General features: G+C 40.4%; 1 protein-coding gene across 1 annotated transcript in view; it reads right to left on the bottom strand.

The window, feature by feature from the left end:
* DHRSX (dehydrogenase/reductase X-linked) overlaps window positions 1-18,536 on the bottom strand; it is a 180,962-nt gene that overhangs the window by 134,707 nt on the left and 27,719 nt on the right. The window contains exon 2 of the mRNA XM_086609650.1: window positions 7,493-7,600. Coding sequence (XP_086465776.1) covers window positions 7,493-7,600 — 108 coding nt within the window. The remainder of the gene's footprint in view (window positions 1-7,492; window positions 7,601-18,536) is intronic.

Below are 18,536 nucleotides of genomic sequence, written 5' to 3'. Positions count from 1 at the left end.
TTGAGTGGTAGTAGTTAATTTAGATTCTTATAAATATATAGGTGTGGTTGGTTTTCCTCATATGCAGTATTTGCATTTACTGACACTCTGTATTTATCCATCCCTTCATAACCCAGTCATTCCATATTATGAGATCATTCTTCACAGTAGTTTAGATTTCACAAGGCACTTCTGGAGACCATCCAGTCCCACTCCCTGCTACAGCTGGTTGCCCAGGACCACGTCCAGTCAGGTTTTGATTCTGCCCCTCTACTCTGCTCTCATGAGACCCCACCTGGAATACTGCATGGACTCTGGAGTCCTCAACACAAGAAGGATAAGGAGCTGCTGCAGAGAGTCCAGAGAAGGGCCACGAAGATGATCCGAGGACTGGAGCATCCCTCCTCTGAAGACAGGCTGAGAGAGTTGGGGCTGTTCAGCCTGGAGAAGAGAAGGCTCCGGGGTGATCTTATAGCAGCCTTCCAGTACCTGAAGGGGGCCTACAAGAAACCTGGAGAGGGAGTTTTTACAAGGGTATATAGTGACAAGACAAGGGGTAATGGCTTTAAACTGAAAGAGGGCAGATTTCGATTAGATATAAGGAAGAAATTCTTCACTCTGAGGGTGGTGAGGCACTGGAACAGGTTGCCCAGAGAAGCTGCGGCTGCCCCATCGCTGGAAGTGTTCAAGGCCAGGTTGGATGAGGCTTTGAGTGACGTGACCTAGTGGAAGGTGTCCCTGCCCATGGCAGGGGGGTTGAAACTAGATGATCTTTGAGGTCCCTTCCAACCGAAACCGTTCTATGATTCTATGATTCTATCTCCAACGATGGAGACTCCACAACCTCTCTGGGCAGCCTGTGCCACTGTTTGACCACCCTCAATGTAAAAAAGTGTTTTCTTATGCTGTGTTTTGGTTTGTGTCCATTGCCTCTTGTCCAGTCATGGGCACAACTTAGCAGACCCTGGCTCCATCTTCTTTCCTGTTCCCATAAAGTATTTATACACATGGAAAAGATCTCCTTGAGCCTTCTCCTCTACAGGCTGAACAGTTTCAGCTCTCTCAGCCTCTCCTTCTGTGTTAGAAGCTCAAATCCCTTAATTATCAATAGTCAAATTAATTCAACTATGCTAAACACATTTCCACAACATGCATCATCTCACTTTTTTCTGTATCTATCTTTTATAAATGTACTGAACATATGCCTGTGGGATCGGGAGTCCCTTTGCTCCACCTCAAAGCTGACAAATAATTCCTAAATATTGTTTTCTGTCTCCTAATCACTTACTAATCTACAAGAGCTCTTTCTCTTCCCTCAAGACAAGCTAGCCACTTTAAAATCTTTTGGCATGAACCTTGCCAAAAGCTTTTGAAAATTCAGATTAAATCAATTTACACAGTTGCTGAATTCCTCAAAGCATTTAAAAAATCCTTAATGAATAAATCAAACAAATGTCTAGAAAAACTGCACTAACTCTTCCAAAATTTATCATTACATATTTAACTCTGTTAATAAATGCCTGACATAATGCCTGGCATTTTCTTCAATATAAAAATTACACTCACTGGACTATGCACGACATCCTTCCTATAACTGCCCAACACTCATATTTGCCCACCTTATACTTCTCCTATACTAAGAACAACTTAAGGTCCTGTGCTGAAGATACTAGTCCAGAAATACTTTTATGCTATTGAGGGATTTATTTTTTAATCACAGAGGCTTGTTTTAGACTGGTTTAATTTCTTTTCTGATGAGTGGTACTGTATTTATACTGAGTTTGTAATAATCTCCATACTATTCTTAAGCACAATATCGTTTTAGCTGGTCATTTTACATACTTCTTTTAGAAGAGACAGTGAACAGTGTGCCTGTACAGAACACATTTTCACATTGAAGACTCCAAGCCCGTTTGGTTGTTCCTCATAAGGATGCTTCTCCATACCCATGATAAGCTTGTTTTCCTCTAAATCCTTTAATTATCTTTGCTATCCATTTTGAAATAGGCAGACCAGAACTCAACACAGCATTTAAGGTGCTGGCATACAAAGGATTCATACAGTTGAATCAACTGATGTTGTCCGTTTTGTTTGTTCTAACAATTTCTAGTATTTGGTTTGGCTTTTGCAAGCTATTGAGCATTGAGTTTTCACAGAACAACCTATTTCAAGTCCAAGATCTTCCTCCAAAGTGATGATGGTCAACAAAGAACCTATCATTTCTTTTTCTGGAGTTAAGATTTTTCCTCATGTCCATCAGTACATATTGATGTACATCAAATTGCATGTGTCTTTTAACACTCAGCTTCCCATGGTCTTCCTGCAATTCTTCACACACGTCCCTGGTCTTTATTATCCTGAATAATTTAATATAATTTGAAAGACTTGTTACTTTGCTATTTGCTCCTCCTCTAAAATTATATGTTGAAAGTACAGGTTCTAACACATATCCCTGTTGAACTGCAGTGGTAACACCTCTCTACTAAGAAAATAAACATTCATGTTTATGTTCTGTCGTAACGTGGAATGTTATTGTACAAATGTAATGGCATTTGTACTTATCTTTTAGGCTGTGTTGTGTTCTTAACAGCCTTAAGAATTTTGCTTTAAAATTTCTAGAAACGTAAACAAACATGACGGTTGAGCTTAGTTAATCAAAGTATTTTACTATGCAATACACCTGCACATTTGATTGAGTTACATTTCTACTTGAGATTACTGCCCAAAAGAGATTTCTTGTGCTGTGTCTTTTCAGATGTTTGTTACTATTTCAATAATAGTTTCAAATGTCCGAAGGAATGCTGTATTGAGTTTGTTCATAAATAAGTAGTCTTAAACCACTGTTGATTGTAAAAAAAAACTTATAAATTTTGCAGGTGAAATGTTCAAAATGAATAAACATAAACAAATATATTTTCTAAACAGGAAAAGTCTTTTTAAAGTAAGGACAGTGACAGTCTTCTAACAGAAATTAAGGACTAAAGCGAACAACAAAATTCTTATGAATTTGGAAGGCTGTGTGTGGCTGTGTGCACACGCATATTGTATAAATAACAGTGCCGTAAGTAGAGTTTTTCATAACCCTGATTACAGTGTACTGATATTTTTAAAAATAAAGTGAATGAAAATTATAAGGCAATCTGAATGCATTTTCTTAGTGTTCATACCAGAAAAAGGAAGCTATCATCCATTTTTGAAAGGCTAGTAACATTTTGACACTTCCTGACTAATTCTACAACTCATTCAGGCCTAACAAAACTTTGCTAAAATTAGGAAGACAAATACTTTTCCAGAAAAAAATTATAACTCAAGCATCTCATACATCTAGGTATAATGAGAAGAGACTATTAAAATATCCCATGTATATTTTCAGTAATTGAAATTAAATGAAACTGTCTTTGAAAATGAACAACTGCACCATATTGATAGGGTTTAATTATTCTTCTGAAGTCACTTTGTAGCATCATACAATATGAGAATTGTCTGGTTTATAGTGCAGAGTCCAGCTCCAAAATTTGAAACAAATGTGAATGAGATGACAGAAATATCTCTTACTAGGTCTCCTGCAGGGCTTACAGAAGTGATAAGCCTGGTGACAGAACTGCATTTACTTATGTCAAAATTGCATGGCTCAAATAAGTCACTTGAATATATATAAATATATATATAAAAATATAATGAGACTGTTTCCTTCAGAATGTGAGCCTGTCTTAGAAAATCGTGACTCTGATATACTCAGACTCTAAAGATTGACTACACTGTCCTGAACCTGAGGTTTTATATCAAGCAGCATATGTGTAATATTGTCAAGCTGAAAATCTTTTAATTTTCATTCACCATTATCAGACAGTATTATCAAAGCTTCTCTGTTAGATATGATCACACATTTTTTTACAGCCTTCTTTTATTAATGTACTGAGAACAAAACTATGGCCAACACTGTGAACCAGAGCTAAACCTACTGGGTTTTATGACTGAGAGGAAATAAAAATGACTGGGATGTCTTGATTTTCAACGTCCTTATTGTTAAGAGCGTATTTATTCGTAAGTGTACACAAAACACCATCTTCTATAGCAGTCACTGGTCAGTAGGTACCAAAACCGATGTGCCATTTAACTTCTCTCTCTGAAAACAAAATTGCAAGCTTATTTATCAAGTACTAAATTGCATAGGAGAGAGCAGGAGCTCCCAGAGTGGCTTGACTCTGAAGACTCACCATTGGCCGCAGCCTTCCCTAACAGGGGTCCCAGCTGTCTGTCCTAAGACTTTCCCAAAGTTAAGACCCTGCTCACTGTGAGTAATGCTATCGCAGCCTGACAAAAAATCTCAATGAAATCTGTCAAACGAGCCCGTAGAAAATGACTTTCATCATTTCAGCGTTCATGTCAAGCTTTTTCCCAGCAAGAGGCTGAGGGCAGGGCGAGCAACATCCGCAGAAGGAGACCATTGGTGGGAGAAGGGAGTCTTGTGCACCAGTGCAGGGACTGGAAAGGAAGAAGCTGCAAAAGCACTGTGCAACTGCTTGCTGAAAATGCTCTGAGTGAGCACACTGCCTTTTCATACGGGGCCTATTCATGTTCCACAAGGTAACATGCTTTCTGCTCATTTGTCTTCCTCATTCCATTGGTAGATTTAAGTTACTTCAAATATTTACTCCTCTAAAATGTCAAATGGAGTCAAAATCACATCCATCACAAATGGTGAAACACCTTCACATCAGACATTCAGGTTTGACTCACTTGCCCACTGCAGGGGTATCACTCTTTATTCCTAAATATTCTCATGACTTAGTCCTTGTAATGGGAAAGAAGCATTCAGCGAATGGGCAAGATTGACTGTGAGCTACACGAGCCTCCCTTGCAAGCCCAAATTCACTTAACCTTCACACTTTTTTTCATATAAGTTCACGTCTACAAACAAACACAGGATGAAAACATTTCTAGAGTAAAAAGCTTGAGCACAGTTGCTGTCTTATTTGAGGCTTAAACCTTTGCTTGCGCAGCCTGAAGCTGAATGTGCTAACGCACGCCAATGTGCCAGCAGGTATTTTAAGCGTACTCTGGACGCTTGGGGCCAACAGTTAGCAGCAAGGATGGAAGGTCATTGCATTTAATGTGCTTTTGAGACTGTTTTAATCTTGCAGCTGGAACAAAGCCTGAGACTATCCATTCTACTGACAGGGCTTCTTGGCTCTGAAGAATTTTACAGGCAAAGAAGATGGCTGTGACTCACCGGTCTCAGTGTTTAGGTCAGAGTTTGCCTGAAAGAATTCAATCATTTGAAAATCTTACTCATCGAATGCTTCCTATAATTAATTTCATTAATTTACATTTGTAGAGATTCGTAATGCAAATATTAAGGGTGGTGCAATTGAAGAGTGAATGGAAATGTGTGTGTCTGTAAGCACTAGAAGAAAGAGCAGAGCAAAGCGTTAAAAGAATGCCCCTTACTGAAGATAAAGGATATGTTTCCAGGACACCGTTCGTGTGTTGGTTAAGTCAAGGCAACAGCACAGAGGACTTGCCAGCAGATAACCATGCCCTCTGCCACCAGGAGGACAATGTCCATGTTGGGGGCTATCACCCATACCACTACTTCTCCTGTTAGCCCACCCAGAAAACAGGCTATAGACATAGTCTATATACTCCAGACAAGGAAAAATGTACTAAAAGCTGATGACTCCTAAAAGATCTGTCCACAAACTAGCTCGTCATTTCCGATAAAGAAGAACCACTCAGACAGGATAAGGACTCAGAAGCTGGCATAGCTTTTCCCACATTGCACACTCGTGATGCTCACTGGACCACAAGCCACACCCATTTTGATGCTTCTAAGAGTACAAGTGTGAGTATGAGTGAATGACATCTATGAGGGGCTGATTGTAACTTGAAAAAAATCAGCTTATTCAAAGATTTCATAATTAAATCTCATATTGATTTTTTTTTAAATGAAATATCCTGAATATTAAATCTGTAAAGTAAGTCTTCAAAAAAAGGAGGAATTTTCTATGCTTCCATGACCGTATGCAAAGAGAAGAAAATTGGCCTTTTTGTTTTCCCACTGAGTGCATTTTTGCAGCCCACCTTAAACATGAAAAGTGACTTCTTTAGTGAAATATTAATGCTGACATCATGAGCTATATTAGCTACTTCTAGCATCTGCTTGCATTTTGCAGATGCTTGGTTTTGACACATCTATTAAAACATGTATGAATAAGTGGTGTTCCGTGTTACACCTGTATGATTGTAGGGCAACTCTATTAGTGTTACTGACTGCACTAGATCAAAAATACATGGCTACTATGCTATTGTTTATTGTTTAGTGCACTGTTTGTTTTTTTTTTTTAAAGTTATGTAAATGAAACCTTAGAGAGAGCACATTCTGTATAAAAGCTAAATAAAATGGCATCACCAGCTTGCTACTGTATTATGAAATATCAACCTTCAGTGACCTTATGATGTAAAAGTTACAGTGTTTTAGGTAAAAATCTAGTGAAAGAAAGATGAAAGGAGCAAAATGCAGCATCTTAAACATAAGTATTCACAATGATACATACTGATTTAATAGAGAAATTAGTGTATATATATGTAGTACAGAAAGCTTTAGGAAATAGGAAAAAAGTCTCACTAATTTGTCTCACTCCTTTGTCTGTAGTAGAGAGAAGAAATTCTGCACTCTGGACATTTTTTGAGTTCCTACAGAAATTCACCTCTTCTAAATTCAGATGTCTAAAAGACATCTCAATCTAACATAGTCACCTTATAAACTCTTTATTATCAGTGGAGAGAAATAGGCATCTCCAGAACGTGAGTTGTCCAGCCTGTCTCAGACTGATACGAATGAAACTCTCATGGTATTTATTTTCTTGTCTTGTTTACAAAGGCCACCTACAGTGACAAACTAAGAAGTAAATGTGCAATTTTTACATGGCTGCAATTATAAGGGCTTCTTCTGCCCTTCAAATGTGCATCATCCCCCCACTACACACTGGAATATTCCTTCAAGGAATTAGTTTTCCCCTTAATGAACATGTGCACCTTAAAGTTGAAGCATAGCTCATCCTCAGTACCAATATAATAAAGTATTTTTGTAATTGTTATTATTGTTATTATTGCTCATTGCTTATTGTTTACTTCTTACATAAAGTAGTCCAGGTCTTCCAAGTTTTGCATAAACAAAATATCTCAGCTACTTTTCATTAAAATCTTGCAAAGCACAACACAAATCAAATCTTTATTCATACTAAATATTTATAATATTTTAATTAATTTTAAAGTTTTATAATATTTTCTAAATATTTATAAGCATATTAAATAAATCTTTTTTATATATATATATAGTATTTATACTAAATACTAGCATACTAAATGCTAAATACTAGCAAAATCCTGGCTTCTCCCCTCCCCTTCCTTCCCCTGCCATATATTTTCTCGTACTGGAAAGAAAATACTCCTTAAAAGAAAAAAAATACTTCCTGAAACAAAAAATATATTAAGAAAATTATTACATTACCTATTATAACATGCATGCCAAGTCTTGCCAAATGCTTCACAGTTTGGTAACCAATTCCTTTAGCACCTCCAGTCACTATAGCAACCTTTCCATTTTGTGTAGGGAAAACTATATGAAGAAAAAGAAATAATGCAAGGTTAGTTCACAATAGTAACACGATTAAGAAGTTAAGGTGTTTTTTGAAGAGGTGTACTCTTAACAGCCTACTTAAGCCAGACCAGTAAACAATCTCAGAAGCAAACTCTGTATGGAAATAAAAACTATAGAGCATCTGCCGTTATTTACTGCACTAGACTGAAGTTGACGACATGAAAGACAAACACCCAGTTCAGAAAGCTTCTCATGTCTATTTGCACGCACTTTGTAATCCTGTAGTAATCCACTCATTAAAATTTTCACCTTAACTTTGTTACAGAGCAAAGTGACAGCTGTTAAAAGTCAGCTCAGGGCTGGTTTACTCCAGGTGTACAGGGGAAAAAAAAATCAATCACAGATTCATAGAACAGTTTGGGTTGGAAGGGACCATAAACATCATCTAGTTCCAACCCCCATGCCATGGGCAGGGACACCTTCCACTAGATCACGTCACTCAAAGCCTCATCCAGCCTGGCCTTGAACACTTCCAGTGATGGAGCAGCCACAGCTTCTCTGGGCACCCTGTTCCAATGCACCACCCTCAGAGTGAAGAATTTCCTCCTCATATCTCATCTAAATCTCCCCTCTTTCAGTTTCAAGCCATTGCCCCTTGTCCTATCACTTTGTGCCCTTGTAAAAAGTCAGCAGCGTGATGTCCTGCAAACTTTCTGAAGGACGAAGGACAGACCTCTACCAGTAACACGGGGGAAATGGCAAAGAGCTCCGTCAAAGAGGACACATCCGAAGGGCAGGAGCCGGCTGGCCTGACTTACCTGCAGCACTGAGCGCTCTGCCTGTTGACAACCACAAAGTCCTGGGCCCCAAAGGAAGGAGGGGGAAACGTTCTGCATAAAAACCCCTACCCGCTTTTCCCACCCACCCCAGCCTCTCCCACAGAAGCCGCCGTCCCCACCACCCGCAGCCTCCGCCCCAAGCATCACTCCTTAAGCCAGGGCCACGCACGGCTCAGCGGTGGGCACACTTCCCGAATCCCCTCTGCTGGGGGCTGCTTAATCCTATGGCCATGCCTCCTGCGGCCGCCACCCCCCCGCCCCCACTCCTCCGGGATGGGGGGAGCGCTCCCGCCACAGGGGAGGAAGAACTGCGCGGGGGAGGCATGCGTTAGGTCCAACGCCAAACACGGGTTTTTGATGAGGCGGCAAAGCTTTCGTGCGAAGCACCGGGCGGCCTTCAGGTGACCGAGGTAAATTTCTGTTTGCTTTTCAAAAGAAGCTGCTACGTATTTGTCCAGGGAAGACGGCGCTGAATATTTCACTTCGCCACAGTGCCGTGTCCGTAGGCAGCGTTACAGATAACAAATGTTAAAAAGATGCCGACCTTCATCTATCTAAAGACTTTCTATTCTGATTCCTAGCTTTTCAGAGGATTGCTTTGTTGTACGACACAAGCTTATATTTTACATGGTTATGAAGCACAGAACTAGTGCTGATACAAGCTGCTTTTTCCCAGCAACTTCAAAAGGATTCAGGTTTCACCTTTTCTGAAACACATGGTTCTTTCCAGCACAATTCAACATGAACTTCGGTTCTCTTCAGGTAACAATGTGATTCTTCTCATCCATGCAGAGTGAGAATTGTTCGGAAGTGTTCGAAAGTTAATTACTATTACAGTGATATCCATGCATATAGGTGTCCTAAAATATACGACTTGAACTAAATAAAACTTCACCGAGAGCCTGCCTAAAGGGTGCCAATTTAGTTTTAAGTACTGCAATTTCCACCAAAAATATTTCTCGTAACAAACTCTTAAGTAAAATGCCCACACTTTCTTTAATAGTTAAGCCTAGAAATTAAAGCTAGACCTGACACTAAATACACGGGTAAATTGTCCACTCTGGGTGGCACTTTTTAATTGCTTATTACTTTACCAGACTTGGCCTTTTTTGATTATGTTTGGTTTGTTCTCTGTCAGTGAAGCAGAAAAAAAAAAAAAGAAAAAAAAAATTTTTTAGTTTTCGAAAATGCAGACAGGAAATAAATATTTTAGAGGAAGAAAAATAAATGTTCTTAGTGTGAAACAAGTCATTGTCACCTCTATGTGAACAGCCCTTGTGCCTCAGCGTGACTGGATATGCTTGAAATTTGGCAAGGACATATAATCTCAAGTCCTTTCAGCCATGGAGTGAAAAATCACTGCCTGAATGATTTGTGCCCATAAAAAGGGGGACCAGTATGTGCCCACTGTCTGACATTTTAGGCCACATGAAAACACGCACACATTGCCTTATACCAAAGGCATGCTGAGAGGAGACAGGTCTCTTAACGAGGAACAGGGTAATACCCTTTGCAAGATGGTAGACCAATCTGAAACAAATGGCTTTTTGAGCTTTTGTTAGCTCAAAAAGTTCAAGATTCCGAAAAATAAACTCTTGCAAAGCAAATATCCTTTCGTTCAGTGGAGTCCATGCTGCAAGAGCCATTCCGAGGTCCCTCCCGAGAGACCGAACAACTTTAAATCCATACAGGGAGCACTAGCATTGCCTTGGTGTTAAAGCAGAAAAGGCCACTTCTGGCCATGATAGTTACATATGTGAATTTTGCGTGTGGCAACGGCATGTGTACTTGCAAAGAAAAGGGTATCTAGAAGGCAAAACGTGAGCTGAAGCCCATTCAGTAATTTTCTTTTAAAGTTTAGTTAATCCAATCATAAACTACATTGAAAATTCTGCTGAAAAGTGATAGAGCGAGTTCCACCAATGCGAGGTTTGCTTCCTCCCCACAGCTCTCCCTCCCTGTTTATCTTTCATCCTGTTTCACCTGTGCATTTGGGTACAGAATCCAAAGAAAAAAGAAAAATTCAGTCATTTCCATTTTTGTTTATTTCTCTATAGGTGAAAAACCATACTCCAAAATCAACAAAAATTTCTTCAAGAGAAATTGCTTTCCTTTGGACCTGAGTACCTTCTCCTCCTCTTCTGCCTCCCCATGTCTCCTCCCCTCTCACCACATTGCTAACCTGACATTTGAATTTCACGTGTTGCATACAGGTGTTGTCACTCATTTCCATTACTGCACCACTGTATATACCTATCGAATAAGAAGTGACATTTTAGCGCAAACTTAATTCACTTAGAAGAAAATGAATGAAAGAAAAGGAGAAAGAGAAATCAGGACTGGAGAAGGGGCAGAAACATAAAGGAAAAATGGGAAGTCAGAAGAGCAAAGTGATAACAGGTATCACTGTGATGAAATGGTGCTTAGCAGAGGATAATGAAAGAAAATGTTCGGTCCTATCCTGTCCATGAGGGTTGCAAAGAAAAGCACAATTTTTTGTCCCAATGGCCACTCAAATCAGGTACATTACCAACCTGCAATAAAGAGCATGACAGATGGACAGAGTCCACTGTAGAGGTGCATTCAGTGAGATCTTACATTACAGAGAGCTTTAAAACCAGACTGTTTGCAGCAGCTAGCTTCAAGGACACAAGAAAGTGTCCAGGGAGGGAGAAATGAGGGCTGCAGACACATGGATAAATGGCAAGTATCCATTTTATTTACAACAGGTACAATACACAGCTTCCACGGAGCATGGTTTTGAACAGGCACAATGCTGCATGTCACATCTCAGTACATCGGCTCACCTCAGCCAAAATGGGAAACACATCTTTGAGGGGGGAAGACAAAAACAAACAAACAAAACCCCCACAACAAAATAAACCCCTCAATTAATTCTTTATTTTGATTTTTATTAATTCTAAATTAACTTTAATCTGCAGAAAAGGTGTACCTTTTCCATTAAGACAGATACCTTAATGTAAAATGAATCTCCATGAAAACAAGACACTGCTAGTTCTTACATCAACAAAAAGTGCCCAAGATCAAATCTAGGTTGTGTGTGTAAGCCAGTGGCAACTACAGTGAAGGGCAGTTTATTGGTGCCCTGTTCCCACTAGAAGCCCACTGTTAGGGAGAGTTTGCAAACACCCATATTTCAGTGTGAAAACACCTCTTCCGTGATGAAACCCAACATCAGACTTTCAAAGCAGACCTGGGCTGAGCCTGGTTTTCCTGCAGATACTGGTTTATTTTGTGTGAGAGGTTGAGCCGAGCGTGGTGGAAGGCTGGGAGCCCCACGGGCAGGAGGCAGTGGAGACCCACCGGCTTTGCCATGCTGGGGGGATTCCCTCTGGCACTTCTTGCACCTCGTTTAACACACCCTAGCTCGTTCTCTGCCTCTGCTCCTACTAAGTAGGTAGATACTGATCTCAATTACGAGGCGTAATGCCAGTGATCTCACCGTGGGACATGAGAACGGTACAGCCCTGGTGCTAATGAAATCCCCTGACCAAGCACTAGCTGTTAATTTCCCTTTGTGTTGGAAGAAACCAGCCTGTGGTCCCTAGGTGCTGCTTTATCGCACCAAAGTCTGAGAGAGGCTTCTCCAAGGCTGCAGGTTCTGCCTGCATCCTAACCTATTTGGAAGAAATAAGCCTGTCTACTTTGCAAGTGGATTAAGCTAAAGTAGAAAAATAAGGCAGATGTATTCTGCAATAAATATGTCCAGACAGGAAGCTATTTTAAAATAATTATTATCCTTTTAAATATACCTCTCCGTAATCTGAAATAACTTCCATGTACAGTGACATCCTCACATACAGTCAATACTATGAAGAATCAAAGGCAATTCTGTCATTTTTAAAAATACTAATTTTCAAGGGACTTTTAAAGAGGGCTGTCAAGATGCCTCTGCAACTGCCAAGACCATAGAGAAATAAAACAGACTGCAGACCCATATCAGTGATCACTTCCATATCAATGACCAGTTCCTGCCAGCAAAAGCTCAGCTCTGGGATAGGGATGGAGGTAACTGAAGTAGCCAAATCAAAACAGAGACATTAAACTTTCTTCTTTGCAGAAATGTACTATGTGAACACAGACAATGCAAATCTCAGAAGAATTCCCCTTAGGAGCTGCTTGCTTTGGTATTCTGTAATCTTTACAACACAGCCTGCTTGAAGCTAAAAAAAAAAAAAAAAACACCAAAGAAAAAAAGTATTAAAAGTTTATTAGAAGCAAATTGCATCAAATTTTTACAAAGTTCCATCTCCTACCCTATTAATCCAGCATCTGAACTGTGGAACATTATGATTCATGTGGACATTAAAATATAACATCTTTATACTAATCTCTTCATTAAATCCTCTTTTTAAGACGTTGAAGGCCAAAGGCAGAATTTAGATTGTCTGAATCAGTCTCCAGTCCTTATCAGGCATGAAAGACGAGCACCACTGAAAGCATCACAAGAGCTGGTCAGAGGGGCCACTCAAGAGGCACCACGCTAGGACCTGCCTGCACCTCCTGAACCAGGCACTCAGCGCAGGGACGGACATTGGTAGCATTTCTGCTGGAGACCCCTGCAGACAAAGCCTAACAGTTATTTTATTTCCTTCCTCCTATAACTGAATAATTTACATGCAAATATTATGCCTGAGGTAACAGGCAGAGCCACAGATGGGGAAAAAAAAAAAGGAAAAAAGAAAGGAAGCCACAATGAATATTTAGGTTGATGACAGAATAACAAGAGCCAAATTTGCAGCTGTTCCTGTGTAGCAACAGCAAGTGAGAAAAAGAGGGCAATCGTTAGTCCTCATCTAACGCCACAGGACAAGGCACAATAGAGTTTTTTTAGTTGGCTAAAGAATTCATACAGCTCAGCCTACCACCGAATTATTGAGTAGTTTCTCCTATCCCAAAATACGCTGACTCTTCTTCCCTGATTTACACTGTGGCAGTCCTGAGATTATAGCCATTAAGATCCCTTTCAAAGCAGATGTAGAAAAATAATTAATTTGCTACTCTGAGAGGCAATCAGTAGACCGCTGGGGAATCCACACAGCTTTCAGCAGTAGCCTTTTGTGTGAGCCTTAACAGTAACATCTCTGTAAACATCTGTTTTGGTAGAAACTGAATAAATGGGATCCAGACTCAAAAACTCATTTCAGGACTATCCTAACAGAAGACAATTTCAGGTACTCAAGTTCTGAGGAATAAACCAGATAATTTTTTTTAAATTGTTTTTTCCTTGTATGACACCAGCTTTCAGCGGCAGAAAAGTTGCCTGTCCTAAGCCTGTGCAGATGATCTTTCAAATGCAAATGGTCTTCCCAAATTTGCACACGAAAATCTTTTCTGCCTCTGCTGCTGCCTATCACTTTCCTAAGAAATATCAATATGCAATCAAGATTGGAGGCTTTTAAGCTTGGAAACCAGGTAGGTGGCAACCAGCCTGACTAGTCCTTCTGTGAAAAGGTATCCTGCTGGTTTCAGCAGTTGAGGCCAACAGACCTTCTGATGATGAACGACTATCACGCGCACATGCAGATCCACTGGCACGTGACCAATGGCTTCAATGTACCTCAAATCAAGGGATGTATGGTGTAAGGGTGATTTGTTTGCCCAGGGAGAGCATCTGTTTCCAAGCACAACTGGAATTTTGCACCAGCTAGATGACAAGCCTCCTAGCTTTTGGCTTACTTTACTTCTGCAGAAGAAGCAAAAGTCGGGAATCACGAGGAAACAGAGCTACCGGAGACAGGCTGGCCCTGGAGTTACTCATGGGAAGGGAAAGGTGTTGAAGAACCAGAACAGCAGGAGAAACCAAACCATGGAAATTTGTCCCTTACCCTACAAATGCATAGTATCTCAAGGTGCTATTAATGGAACAGCAGCAGCCAGATGGCTGTAAGAATTTCAGCAGCCAGGGGAAGACCTAATTTAAGAAGCCTCCCATGCAGCCACCAATAGGGAAAACGGATGGTTAACAACCGTTCACAGAACCACAGCAAAACCTCTGGCATCCGTAAGACCAAGTTTCTTGTTTAACCATTGCACAAGGCACACACAGATCCCAAAACGCTGCATGCCAATGAACCAACAAACGATAACTCGCACTTACCAATGCTGGAAATTCATAGAACCTCCATCCTCTATATTTCAGACTGGGACATCCAATACAGGAACACACATGCAGCCCATGCCCTGTGAAGCAGGCATTTCCATGACACAGCTGAGTTGCCACACACACGCAGTGTGGGCGGCCACTGGACCAGTGACAGCCACTTGCCTGGGCTGCCTGGACACCTGGGAACCCAACCAATGCTGTAACTCAAGCCAAGGCATCAGATATCCAGCAAACCCAGACAAACGGCCAAAGTGTAGCAAAAGGAGGGAAGTCGGCAGCTATGCCAGCTAGAAATGCAGCGTGCTCACCCCGCTAAGGAGCTAATGTGTATCCTCGTCCCTTCCCAACCTCGTCAACACAGGAACAAGTGATAGCTCTTCAGAGTTAGCAGCAAACATCTGCTGAGCCAGACTAATGATTTTTTTTTTTTTAAATTGTCAATGAAAACAACTAAAAAAAAAAAAAACCCAAAATTAATCTGCTGTAAATTTATAACATTTTTTTTAGCTTTTTGACAAGCATGCCAGTTTGCTTATAGGATTGAAGTAATAACATTTGTGGGAAAGATGACAAGACCTTCAGAGAAGCCAGAGATACAAGTTCCCTAAATCGATTCCAGGACTCGTCCCCAGATAGCTCATTTAACACATGGGAAAGATGTACTATGAAAAATTAATAAGCAGAATAGCTCCTCCTCCCTCTTACTTTTCATCTCATGAATACATCAGGGAGACTTGGGAGGTATTAGATAGCAACAAGTATTATTAGAGTTCAATATCATAAGGCTGGAACACCAGTATCCACAGCAAGACCTAACTATAGTAAAAGAAATCCACGTATTAGACAAGATGCAAGATAAACTGGCGCAGCAGTAAGAAGAAAGTTATGATGCCAGCATTACAGTACCAAAAAAATATTTTTTTTTCTGAAGAAAAATAACAATACCCTAAATAAGGCAGCTTTTCAGAGCAACAGTTCTTGGCACTCAAAAATCCAAGTCCTGTGGTAAGAGATCTCTCTAGCAACAATGGGCAGGGGGGCGGAAAGCTGCACTATAACTTTCATTTGTGTGATATATCTATCTGCATTTCTTCTAGTGATTCTTGGAAAGACAGGATAAATGCAGATAAAGGGAGAAGTATGTGTGGAAGGCAGGGTGTGGAAGGGGAAGAAGAAGGGAGTGTTAAGACTCTCAAAGACACAGGAAAGTTTTTTTAGTCAAGAAGAGGTCATTTTCGAGTGCATCAACTCCCCTTCCCCTCTCTTCACCTTCCTCCCTACTTCCAAGTATTTAGCTGAAAGAGACACATCTCTTGAGCAATTTAATACACCTGAATTATAAAGCCCTGCATGGTGGTACTGTTCATAAGGCAAAAAAAGGTCCAGCGAGGAGACCTGCACAGACAGCTTGGCCTCCTGCTACTTACGGATGCAAATCAATAGTGGCTTGGTGGGGGAAGATGATGTAAGTCAAGGCACTGTAACCACAGACTGGTAGAAAAGTGAGCTATGGCTATTGCCAAAGTCATCCAAAAAATATTCCCACTGCACTTGCACATGTATTTTCAGTGCCCAGTTTTCCACAGATTATGACTGGAGTGTCTGCAAGTTAAGAATGCTTGCCTGGTTACGAGAGCCAAGGGAAGCTGCATTTTCACACATCTTTCGACTGGAGCCTGCATGCTTTTGGTTTATTTGTCAAATAGGATCCTCAGTAATGTTGATCCTGGACTTTGTGATGTTGCTAGGCTTAGCAGAAGGGCTGCACAAAGAAAAAGATAATTGCAGTTTTCAAAAACAATGCAGATGGTAATTTTACGAACTGATTTATGCTGTCTTCACTCTGACTGTGAAGAACCTCTTCCTGCAATAAACCTTATGCAGACCTTCTGCATCAGGCTCATTGACCGCACCAAAAAAAGCTGAATGTTGCCCCTCCAAGAAGGAAGAGGCTGAGAATGGAGAAAACTAAAGACGATGGTTAATCTGGGAAGTTTTCTTGCCATTTCTGAGTTGGCTTTCTCTAAGACAATGGGAAACAAGGCTGCATTGAAAAACGGCTTGATGAAGCAGATATCTGAGCTTTTTACATTACAAGTTCAGGCTGATTTTGACAGAGAGATATTAGGAAATTTGATCCCAACAAATATGGAGCTGCCCTAAGGTAAGAGAAAGCAAAAGTAGAAGGGAGGGTACAGTTCCCGAGTCCTAAATCTCACTTCTGGCCACGTTTGCCATTCTCAGGCACTTTGTTCCTTTAGCCAAAACTCATCTAAAGATAAGAGATTTGAATCTAATTTTTACGAGTGCCAAATAGATAGATTGAACACACTATTATACAAATCAGACAGTTGGGAAATACCACAGTGCGCTATTAAAATCTGCTAAAAATTCATCAGGAATCCAGGTTTGCCCACAATCCGCTCTGGGAGTCAAGTTCCAAACCGAATATGTAGGAATAGGAGAGCATTTGATCCCTGGGAGGGGATGGAGAAGGAGGGGAGTGAGAGAAAGAAAGAAAAGAAAGAAAAGAAAGAAAAGAAAGAAAAGAAAGAAAAGAAAGAAAAGAAAAAAAGAAAGAAAAGAAGAAAGAAAGAAAGAAAGAAAGAAAGAAAGAAAGAAAGAAAAGAAAGAAAGAAAGAAAGAAAGAAAGAAAGAAAGAAAGAAAGAAAGAAAGAAAGAAAGAAAGAAAGAAAGAAAGAAAGAAAGAAAGAAAGAAAGAAAGAAAGAAAGAAAGAAAAAGAAAGAAAAAGAAAGAAGGAGAGATGGAAAAGTTGCCTTAGATCTACACATACAAATTGTATTAGTGAAATTATGACTCTGCAAGTTCCAAACAGGCATCGAGCAACTTCTGCCATCGCACACTAGTCCATATCTTAAAACATCCTTGCTATTCCTGGCTTGAGCCAGTTTTTTGCCAGAGAAACTCTAGTCTCAAGGAACAAGGACATTTCAGATAAAGGCTGATAGTACATATTGACAAACTTGTGCAAGGGTATTTGGCACCGGACTACCCACTGGCGTTACACCACGCACGGCACATTTTGCTCTGCTACGCAGTCATTTTGTCTTGCGGACAGATGCCAGCTAGGGACTTGGGTGAGGCCACGAAAGGCCACCTCGTCTGGGACGGGAGGGCTTTGCTGCCACACAGCTGGATACGAGAGGCGCGCGGGACACCATCTGCTCTGGGAGAAGTGGCGGCTGAGGGCACAGCACTAATTCGGCTCAGCCGAGGCGATCGACAGGTGAGCAGCCCCAGCTTCGCTCATAAAAGGCACTTTTAAAAAAAAATCCAAAGCGGAGTTTTGTGAAATAAGGGCAGGACGCTTGTTGCAATAATGTGATGAAATCCCAACAATTCCTTACAGTATACTGGACAGCCACACCGTGCATGTGAAAGACTAATGGATTTGTTAAAAATACTAGGGGAAGAAACTCAATGCTAGCTCTGAGAAGAAAGTACCCATCCCTACATATGCATGTATTTAAAGGATCCATTTACTCACATCATTTCTTACATGGGAAAATACTATCACAAGAATAGAAGAGGACATATTTCCATTTGCCATGTATTCGCTGCCCTGCTTATCTTTCATTCCTTTTATATATTTACCTATTAAATCTTAACTCTTAGGCTTTCTTCTCTTTCACTCTAGTCACACTAAGGATAGGGAAGTTATGTACAGGTGTATCTTTAAATCAAGAAAAAGGATCCGGTTATCTTTTGCACAGATTTACTGATACTTACTCACATACTCCCTCCCTCTGGGCAAATGTAACTGCGCAATACCTCAGGCAATGTCATTTTATGTAAAACTTCCCAATGCTCTTCAAGTCATGTCATCTTGTAATTATATTTTTTTCCTGTTGTGAAATAAGAGATGAAAAAGAGGAGCTCATTCCAGGAGATTTAAATAGGGGTAATGGAAATAGCTCTGCATAGTCTAGTACCTGCAGAATGAATTTTCCCATCCCACAAAAGTTA

This window comes from Tauraco erythrolophus, chromosome 1, assembly GCF_009769465.1.
Source record: "Tauraco erythrolophus isolate bTauEry1 chromosome 1, bTauEry1.pri, whole genome shotgun sequence".
In the NCBI taxonomy this organism is placed as follows: Eukaryota; Metazoa; Chordata; class Aves; order Musophagiformes; family Musophagidae; genus Tauraco; species Tauraco erythrolophus.
The sequence above is the reverse complement of the archived record's forward strand: the minus strand, read 5'-3'. Positions and strand labels throughout refer to the sequence as shown.